We start from the raw sequence: 10978 nt of genomic DNA, 5'->3' as shown, positions 1-10978 counted from the left end.
ATTACGTTTCATTACTTTTTGGGGTTTCCCACTAATTGCATTATAAACGAGATGCTCATTAAGCAGACAAAACATACCAAGTGTTTTAAAAACAGCTTTATATTCCATGGCTCTTAGTTTAATCAAACTACCAATATCAACATATCAACTAATAAAATCGTAATGGTTTTCAGATAAACACGTACATTTAAAAACAATTTGTGACTCAATTTTTTCATTAAACAAATAATTGGCTCACCAATCATAACTTCAAATACTTTGGTTTTCTACAATTACATAATAGTTAAAACTTTTCTAACAGCCTTCTTTGAGAGAAGTACTATACATGGACAAATTTCATTTTAGTATTAGAACACGTTTGCAAAGCGTATTTTACATATGAAGGTATTAAAGAAGCCAAACTCGGTAAGCAAGGCCAGCCTCCTGAAATTTTTGGTCTACACAGCTGTTCCTCTTTCCAAATTCTGTTTAATTTCTGCAGTGTATTTCCCGTAGAACCTCTCAGCCTTTTTATTGAACTTGGCATTCCGCTCATTAATGTAGTCGATATCTGCATCGTCATTGTAAGAACGTCTCCGGCTGTATTTTTCACGTTTTTGAATTCTGAAAGAGAAACTGAAATACTCAGCCTATGTTCGTATATAGCTACATTTTGAATTCATATTTTAATGAGGTAGTGGATGTTCTTCACTTGAGACAGCAATAGTGTTTTTTTTTCTTGTATATTCAGCTAATGGGGTCAAGGGGAATAAAAAACTCCCATCAATCCACTCCAAAGCAAATTAATCTCTGGGTTCTGTAGTTAATATGATTACTTAAGAATCATTTAAAAGGGGCAAAGCCTTGCCTGATCATTATATTATTTGAAAAATAAATAGGAAAGAAAATGAGATGGACTCTGTAAGTACAAAGTGCTTAAATAATGCAATCTGAATTATAAAACATCAGCAGGTGGTCTATGATAAGCACATATACAAGATGCTTAATACATTTAAATGTGCAGTTCATTATAAATATGGCACTTACTGTTTTTCAAGATCTGAAACCATTTTGTCAACACCTTCTTTGGAGGGCACGTGAGATCCATGGAGTAAACTATTTGAAGTTGGAAAAAAATCTTCACCACTGAAGGAGAAAAAGGAGAAAATAAATGTTAACAATAACATTTTTTTGAAATTCCTCTAGCTCAGGAATTTGGGACAAAAAAATATCAATCTAACCTGTTACAGTAGTGCTGATTGAGAGTCTGTACTCTTAATTCCATATCTAATCTTTTCCACTTTTCTCATTCTATTTAACCAAAATTGAACCAGGTAGATGGAATTTTACCCCTCTACTTTAATACAAGCTGTGCAAAATTATTTAGAGGTAGTCCTTGATTTAGGACTGGTCAGTTAGTGGCTGCTCAAAATTATAATGTAGCCTGAAAAAACTACTTACACCCAGATTGATCAACCTTGCATATAGATGTACACGTCACATTTTGGGCAACCAGCCACATTTATGGACGTTTGCGGTGTCCTGTGGTCATGGGACCATGATTGATATTTTTGCCAGAAACCACTATTTCTAATTTGCAGCAAAAAAACAGCCTATAGCAAACAATAGGTTTGCTTAACGACTGCGGCATTCGCAATGCAATGTGCACAATCACATGGTAGTCTGCTTTATAACCATCATGGCTTATGATCAAAATTGCAGGCTCAATTACCATCCTAAGTCATGGACTACCTGTATTCTAATTCATATGCCTTTGGGAATGATCTCATTTGTAAATATTCGTTCTAGAGCCTTCTACCGCATCATCATCATCATCATAAAAAAACCTGTGAAACAAAATTACTTGCCTTTCTGCTCTTAATTTTTCATACTTTTCCAGGTCAGGTTTAATTTGCTTGGTCAACCGCTGATACTGGCGTAATTGAGCAGCTGCATAGTCTACAGAGCAAAGAAATTAGCTTAGTGAACATTACTAAATAGGGCAACCTATCTCAGCAATATTGTGATTCCCTCCACAATGATAAGTTTGTGTACCCCTTTCTCAGGAGCAAGGTGAAGAACATTTAAAAGATTAAACCATGGCAAATGGACCAAAGTTTATTAAACAGAGATGTTTCGTTACTCATCCAAGTAAGTTCTTCAATGAAAATGAAATTTTTTTGGGTTAGGTTAGGCATAGAGTCCTTGGAATGTACTAACTCGGCCAGACTGACTGCACTGGGATTTCTCCCCAAAATGAAATGCAATATGTAAATAATGCTCTTCATTTACATATTGAATTTCATTTTGAAAAGAAACTCCTCGCAGTCAGTATGGCCGAGTAATTTCACTCCAGCAACTTTCTGACACTATGCCTAACCAAAAAATTTCATTTTCATTGAAGAAGTTACTTAGATGATTACCGGAACGTCTCAGTTTAATAAGCTTTGGTCCAGTTGCCATGATTTAACCTCTTTAGATATTTTTGGCCTGGATGATTGAATCTTCATTTACGTAAAGATGAAGAATAGATAATAAATAAAGCTGCTTTGATTGACAAGTATCTCTGACTTTTGCTTTCAATTTGAACTTATCATGACAAACAGGAGTTTTGACAAAGTTCCCACTTTGGCTGGGTGACCACGATCAATTCTGAAAACATTTTATGATCCCCTTCCAATTTTCTTATGATCCAAAGGGCCAAGTACTACAGAAGAACCCCTAATATGGGCCACTGCGTATAACTTTATTTTCATTCAACATGTATTTGAGAACAATAGGGATCATTTCCTCCTACCTGAAAACCCAAGATCAGGATTTCTCTTCTTCCTTTTCCTCTCAAAGCGTTCTGCATCTTCTGCACTTACTTCTAGTAGCTTTACTCTCTCATAATCTTCCCCTTTCTGCAGGCATTCCTAGTATACAGTAAATTCATTTTAATAATTTAAAACACAGATCCTCAAAAAAATGTTCCTCTGTGAGCTAAAATGTGTATTTCCTTATAAAATTAGTCTTCAGCTGAATTATACGCGATCTGCTTTTGTTTTCTCTTCCTCTATCCATAATAATTCCAATCTCTTTTGACAAGTGTTCTAGAACAGGGGTCTGCAACCTTGGCAACTTTATGACTTGTGGACTTCAACTCGCGCTGGCTGAGGAATTCTGGGAGTTGAAGTCCATGAGTCGTAAAGTTGCCAAGGTTGGAATCCCCTGTTCTAGAACATCCTGACAAAAGGAATGAATTATGAAATCTCTTGTTTAAATCCTGCCTAATCCAAATACTGGGGGGTGGGGCGGCTGGTGCAAGCATATGGCATGAAAGAATAACAGTTTCCTTGAAATCACAAATGCATCCTAATGTTATACATTCTAAAAAATATTATGTGAACTGTGGCTTTACTCGTTTGGTGAAGGGTTATGAAATTTCATTTTTGGAATAATAACAGAATTTTGGTCTCTCAGAAGCTACATTGGGCCCTTCCATTTAAAACATAAAAATATATATCTTTTGTAGAATTATTTTGAGAGTTATTAATGTATATCACATGTTTTGCATACTAATGCAAAAGGGCTATATTTGTATGTCAGTATTTTCCAGTAATGGTGCAAGTATTGTATCTATCATTGCTCATTTCTAATATAACCAGTGAAAAAACAGTAACCATAGGGACTTTTTTTTTTTAGCTTTCTAATTATCTTAAAGTTACACATCACATTATTTGTTTACCTTTTTCTTTTCTTCCACTTTGAGTTCCCATTCTAAGCGAGCCTTTTTTGCTTCCCAGTTGGTTGGTAACTTCAGCCTTTTATCTTCTTCCACAACTTCCTGATGATTTTGCTTACGGGCTTCATTCTTTTAAAAATAAACAAGCGATAACAACATCTCCCATTTACCAGCGATTGATAAATTAGAAAATAGAAACAAATCAGTGATAAGCAGCAAAAAAATAAGAAAGCTACAAAATTCACCAATAATAAGAAATACTCTGCCAGTGAATGCTAAATTCTCATGGCAACGCAAATAAAAATTGAGAAACAGATCCTGCAGCAGAGGCTTATTAATCTGTTTATTGGTGGGGTGTTACTGCATAATACTAATTGTTCTGATTCTTACTATCATTTATTTTAACCTAATACAACAAGCATTACCAAGCTTCAGCTTAAATCACATGGTGATTTAAGGACAACCTTCAAGGCTGCCTACCACTGAAAATGGTGAATGATGTTTTCCTTCTGGAGCTGATGAATTGCTAAAGTTGTGGATTTTTTTACATACAACCTATTTTCAGTGTTTCCTGAAAGTGGGGTTTCAAAACTGGTTATACAAAAGGTCATGAACTGTGCAGAAATGGACAAATTAACACTGAGTTTAAAAGATAAAGAGACATCGGTATTTTATAATGTATGGGAACAGTGGTATAAATGGATAGAACGGAAACAGATTAAAAACAATTATTAAGTATAAGCAAAAAAAACAAGAATGTAAATACAATTTAATTTTTGTAAATAATGCACGAAGTATTGTTATAAGAAAAACAGCACAAATAGCTGTTAAGTGATATAATTTTTTTTATGTTTTTAATGTAATAAAAGTTCAATAAAGTATATTGGAAAAAAAGAAAAAAGAAAGTGGGGTTTCAGTGATTTATTGGCTCCAGGAAGGATAACGCCATCTGCCATTTTTTAGTAGTAGGCAGTTGGTTTGTAAGTACATGTTCTGACTTAAGAATTTGAGTTAACGATGAATTTAGGAGCTCTTTCTTCACCCAGGCACTACCTGTAACATCAATCCTCAGCCTTGGGAACATAAAAACATTTATTTATGGCTAGTGATTCCCAGGACCTCAGGTTGCCTCTAATCATGGAGTTGTTCTCAAGATATTGAGAATGTACTTCCAAGAATATGAGGTCAGCTCTTGTTTCCTATTATTCTCACTTTCAAAGACACAGGCATGTAGAGACTCTGCGCAGCAAACAGAATTAAAATAAAAAGTATTACAAATTTTATATCCTGAACTACCTTTTTTTCTTCTAACCCTCTTCATGCCATTTTCTATCTTGCATGCTAAATTGTTGCCCCATAAATCTTGCACACTGTACTATATAATTTAATTAGGTCTCACAAGGGTATGACCCAGCAGATTTATTGTTCTGGGATTTGAATCCAAAAGTCACAAAGTAACCTTACCCTTTTCAAATGAAGCTCTCGGAATTTTCTAAGCCGTTCTTCTCTCTTTTGGGCTGCAGCTTCTTCAGCTGTCATCAAACTGTCTGAAGTGTTGGAGACCATCTGGAATATCCCCCACATGTATTTAAAAAAATAATAATCTGGGGTTGAGATAAACGATTATGCAATACACTATGTATAAAAAGCAGTTTCACAATCAATCGCATACTAACTAAAGCACTAGTTAAACATAATTTTCACTGCTGTTATTGTCTTATTTGTACTGGTTTAAAACCATTACCAAGATGTGTCTAATTTTGTCACTCAAGATCTGATATTTAATTCTGTAATTCAAAAAGTTCAAGACAAAGGCTTTTGAAGTATAATTATTGTCTTGAGTTTTAACAATATAGTACCAGGAGAAAATAAAAATTTGCATAGTAAACTTTCTCTACCCATTACAATTAAAATACGGAAAGGGATCAAGGATGATGGAGTGGTTTATCCTTTAGTTATTTAGTTATTAATATAACATATTATATTTAGGGGCCTCTGTGGCTCAGGCTGCTAATGCAGTCTGTTATTAACAGCAGCAGCCTGCAATTATTGCAGGTTCTAGTCCCACCAGGCCCAAGGTTGACTCAGCCTTCCATCCTTTATAAGGTAGGTAAAATGAGGACCCAGATTGTTGGGGGCAATAAGTTGACTTTGTATATAAATATACAAATAGAATGAAGACTATTGCTAACATAGTGTAAGCCGCCCTGAGTCTTCGGAGAAGGGCGGGATATAAATGTAAATAAATAAAATAAATAAATAAATATCAAAACCCAATAAAAACCAATTATCCTTGTAAAATCACTCTCAGTACAATATTGGATGAACGTATCTTTTCTTTTATGTACACTGAGAGCATCTGCACCAAGACAAATTCCTTGTGTGTCCAATCACACTTGGCCAATTAAAAAAAAATCCCTTCCATTCCCATTCCCATTCCCCATTCCATTCTGCTTTTCTCAACTGATTCCTAAATGGAACTAATCATTTGTAGAATATTCTAAACTTAACACTTCCAGGATCTACCTATACACCCGACAGTATTAACAAAGCAGAAAAAAGAATGAGATTCTCTCTCTCTCTTATCCTCCTCCCTGCCATTAATTCTTCCCATCATCTGCTTTGACGGGTCTCTTTTCCACAAAGTTCAAGTAGCCTTCTAGGCCGGGAAGGTCTCCAACCTTGGCAACTTTAAGCCTGGAGGACTTCAACTCCCAGAATTCCCCAGCCAGCTTTGGTGGCTGGGGAATTCTGGGAGTTGAAGTCCTCCAGGCTTAAAGTTGCCAAGGTTGGAGATCTGAATCTAGGCATTGCTGAATTGTAACTCACAGCAAGGCCGCACAGACAGGCCGCTGGGAATGTTGGGAGTTGTAGTCCACCCCATCCCTGCCACCGATTCAGAGCAGCCACTCCGGCCAAACCAAATCTCTTTACTTCCCAGGATTCAAGCAACCTTTCCCAACACGGCGCCTCAAGTGGGGTGGGGAGTGCAGGACTGAAGCTTTCGGTTACACTCCGGTGGCCAGACTGCCCTACCACGAGCCCTTATCACTTTTTTACCAACACTCATCTCTCACCGTCCCATCCGCAGAGACTCCTTCATCCACAATCGCCGCCATCTTCTCGTCGTCTCGGTAAACATCGAATACTTCCGGCTTCCGCCTCGTGATGTCACTGAGGACGCGAATGAAGGGCTCTATGTTTGGAAGAAACCATCGAGATGCGTGCGCGAGCGGCTGCGGGGGTGTGGTGGCCGGGTGGGAATTGAGCTGCAGCGCTTAAGAGGCCAGGCGAGGAATTACAACCCACCAAAGATAAAAGTGAAGGAGGCCCGTCAGAAAAACAAGCAAGGTTTGAGGTGACATTGATCTCTTGGGAATAAGTAGTTCTGTTATTCCGTTCCGCAGAAACTTTCGAGGTTTCCGCTGCGCATTAAAAGAGAGCTAAAGCCAGGGCTGACACAAGAAAGAGAAACCTCACTTCCTTTATTTGCTAATTTCTTCAATGCTCTGTTTCATCATCAAAATGGACATTAAAAATGTCATCAAAAAAGGTCAACAGAGAATGTTCTTTCTGCGCCAACTCAGGAAGCTCAAACTGCCCAAGGAGCTGCTGATCCAGTTCTACAGAGGAATTATTGAGTCTGTCATTTGCACCTCTATAACTGTCTGGTTCGGTTCTGCAACCCAACAAGAAAAACACAGACTTCAGAGGATAATTAGAACTGCAGAAAAAATAATTGCTACCAACCTGCCTTCCATTGAGGACCTGTATACTGCACGAATCAAGAAGAGGGCCGTGAAAATATTTGCAGATCCCTTGCATCCTGGACATAAACTGTTTCAACTCCTACCCTCAAAACGACGCTATAGAGCACTGCACACCAGAACAACTAGACACAAGAACAGTTTTTTCCCGAAGGCCATCACTCTGCTAAACAAATAATTCCCTCAACACTGTCAAACTATTTACTGAATCTGCACTACTATTAATCGTTTCATAGTTCCCATCACCAATCTCTTTCCACTTATGACTGTATGACTATAACTTGTTGCTGGCAATCCTTATGATTTATATTGATATATTGACCATCAATTGTGTTGTAAATGTTGTACCTTGATGAACGTATCTTTTCTTTTATGTACACTGAGAGCATATGCACTAAAGAGAAATTCCTTGTGTGTCCAATCACACTTGGCCAATAAAGTATTCTTTTCTATTCTATTCTATTCTATTCTATTCTATTCTATTCTATTCTATTCTATTCTATTCTATTCTATTCTATTCTATTCTATGTAAATAAATTAATATTCCATTCCATTCCATTCTCAACCTCAGCAAATTTAAGATAGGTGGACTTCAATTCCCAGAATTCCCCAGCCAGCATATGAGATTTATTTCTCACTTCCGTCCAGGAGCTCAAGGTGGTTTATGTTGGAAAACAAACCATAGTTTAGTAGAATGCATATTTCCATTTCCTACCCATTTACCATTTCTCTCTCTCAGAAGGTTAATCGATATCTTTAATATTCATGAGAGAGGTCAAATATATTATTATTATTATTATTATTATTATTATTATTATTAATAATAATAATAATAATAATAATAATAATAATAATAATAATAATATTTTAATTTTTATACCGCCCTTCTCCCGAAGGACTCAGGGCTGTTAACAGCCAGATAAAATACAATACAATACAATACAATACAATAAAACCAATTAAAAAACTTATTCAATACGGCCAATAATTTAAATTATAAAATACGTAATATAAAACCCCATTTAAAATCCAATTTAAAAACCCATTTTATGCCAGTCCTGCTCAGAAGAATAAATACGTCTTCAGCTTGCAGCGAAAGGTCCGGAGGTCAGGAAGTTGATGCAGTCCAGGAGGAAGCTCATTCCAGAGGGTAGGTGCCCCCACAGAGAAGGCTCTCCCCCTGGGGGTCGCCAGCCGACATTGTTTGGCTGACGGCACCCTGAGGAGACCCTCTATGGGAGCGCACCAGTCGGTGGGAGGCATATGGTAACAGAAGGCGGTCCCGAAGATATCCGGGTCCTATGCCATGGAGCGCTTTAAAAGTGGTAACCAGCACCTTGAAGTGCACCCGGAAGACCACAGGCAGCCAGTGCAGCTTGCGCAGGAGAGGTGTTATATGAGAGCCACGAGTGGCTCCCTCTATCACCCACGCAGCTGCATTCTGGACCAACTGGAGCCTCCGGGTGCTCCTCAAGGGAAGCCCCATGTAGAGAGCATTGCAGTAGTCCAGGAGAGAAGTGGCGAGGGCATGAGTGACCGTGCATAGGGAATCCCGGTCTAGAAAGGGGCGCAACTGGATAACCAGGCGTACCTGGTAAAAAGCTCTCCTGGAGACGGTCACCAAATGATCTTCAAAAGACAACCGTCCATCCAGGAGAACGCCTAGATTGCGCACCCTCTCCATTGGGGCCAATGATTCGCCCCCAACAGTCAGCAGCGGTTGCAGCTGACTGTACCGGGATGCCGGCATCCACAGCCACTCAGTCTTGGAGGGGTTGAGCTTGAGCCTGTTTCTCCCCATCCAGACCCGCACGGCCTCCAGACACCGAGACAACACTTCGACAGCTTCATTGGGGTGGTCAGGGGTGGAAATGTACAGCTGGGTGTCATCGGCGTACAGTTGATAACTCACCCCAAAACCACTGATGACCTCACCCAGCGGCTTCATGTAGATTTTGAACAGGAGAGGCGAGAGAACCGACCCCTGTGGCCCCCCACACAGGAGGCACCTTGCGGTCGATCTCTGCCCCCCTGCCAACACCGTCTGCGATCGGTCGGAGAGATAGGACGAGAACCACCGAAAAACGGTGCCTCCCACTCCTAAACTCCCCAACCGTCGCAGCAGGATACCATGGTCGATGGTATCAAAAGCCGCTGAGAGATCTAGGAGGACCAGGGCAGAGGAATAACCCCTGTCCCGAGCCCTCCAGAGGTCATCCACCAACGTGACCAAAGCCGTCTCCGTGCTGTACCCGGGTCGGAAACCGGACTGGAACGGTTTCTCTTTGATTAAATGTCCTACTACAGTAGATTAAAAATCAAACAGTAAAATCCAGAAAATTCATTTTACCTGAGTTGCAGTTATTAAAATACGTTCCTATTTTATATTTAATCCTGTCAAACACAAGTGTGTTCATTGTTCTAGTACTGGTAAGGGAAATCAAAATAACACTTTTCAGTCCTGCAGAATGAACTTGCTGTATTCAGACTTGACAAAAACTTGGCATATTTTATTCATATTTTAATATTCATAGAACTCCATCCTGTCTTTGCACGAAGCTGTATTGGTCATACGATGGCAGTATAGTTCTAAATATTCATCTGGAGAACTCATGAAAGGAAACACCATCATGACACACTCTGAAAATAGACACAAAAAATGTATTTTTCTTTTCCTCCACTTCACCTTTTCAAATCCACGCTAACACATCTTGCAGTAAAATGCTCGGGCAACTCTGTACTTTCATTAGAAGCTAGGTTGAGGGAAATGCTGAACTAGATAACTCTTCATTTCTTAAATGCAGAGGCTGCAGTGAGCTGGGGGGATAATTATCTTTCACCTCCCCTTACAGATTATTTGGGTAGGAATAATCCTCAATTTATGACTACAGTTGGGATCAGAATTTTCATTGCTAAGTAAGGTAATTGCTAAGTGAATAGCAATTGATTTTATGATGATTTTTGCATCAGTTGTTTGCCGTTACTAAGTGAATCACATGATTGTTACACAAATCCAGTTTCCCCCATTGATTTTGCTTGGCAGAAGGTAGCAAGCAACATCACAAATGGCAATCACATGGCCCCAGGATGCTATAATCATTGTAAATATATGCCATGTCAAGCACTCGAATTTTGATCACACGTGGGGATGCTACACTGTAACTTTGAACAACCACTAAAGCTTACATTAAGAAAAATATATTAAGATAAAAACTCTACATTCATGCAGAAATATGGATGTTTATAAAATTTCACTTTCAGTTTTTCAATGCTGTCATTTCTTCTGGATAAAAACTATCCTAAAGAATTACTTCGAAATCACATTACCAAATATGAAATGAAATTGTTAGCTGATAGTGGGGTGTTCTTCACCTAAGTTGTTTAGGTGAATTCTGCCTTCAGATTGTCTTTACTCTGAAAATATATATTAAAAAGGAGGTGAAATAGCATAACACAGGCTAGTTTGTTCACTGCTTTGAAGCAATTAAGAAATAAGCTGCTAAACCTG

The 10978-nt window shown here is 38.5% G+C and overlaps 1 protein-coding gene across 1 annotated transcript; it reads right to left on the bottom strand.

Moving 5' to 3' along the window:
* Positions 1-81: 81 nt before the first annotated feature.
* Positions 82-6924, bottom strand: SYF2 (SYF2 pre-mRNA splicing factor). Its single transcript, XM_058196478.1, has 7 exons — positions 6781-6924; positions 5168-5269; positions 3707-3832; positions 2777-2894; positions 1848-1938; positions 1027-1125; positions 82-603 (listed from the first exon to the last, which is right to left on the bottom strand). The coding sequence occupies exons 1-7, from the start codon at positions 6820-6822 to the stop codon at positions 438-440; spliced, it is 744 nt and encodes a 247-aa protein (XP_058052461.1). The 5' UTR covers positions 6823-6924; the 3' UTR covers positions 82-437.
* Between the last annotated feature and the right edge of the window lie 4054 nt (positions 6925-10978).

Source organism: Ahaetulla prasina, chromosome 10 (genome assembly GCF_028640845.1).
Source record: "Ahaetulla prasina isolate Xishuangbanna chromosome 10, ASM2864084v1, whole genome shotgun sequence".
NCBI lineage: Eukaryota > Metazoa > Chordata > Lepidosauria > Squamata > Colubridae > Ahaetulla > Ahaetulla prasina.
The sequence above is the reverse complement of the archived record's forward strand: the minus strand, read 5'-3'. Positions and strand labels throughout refer to the sequence as shown.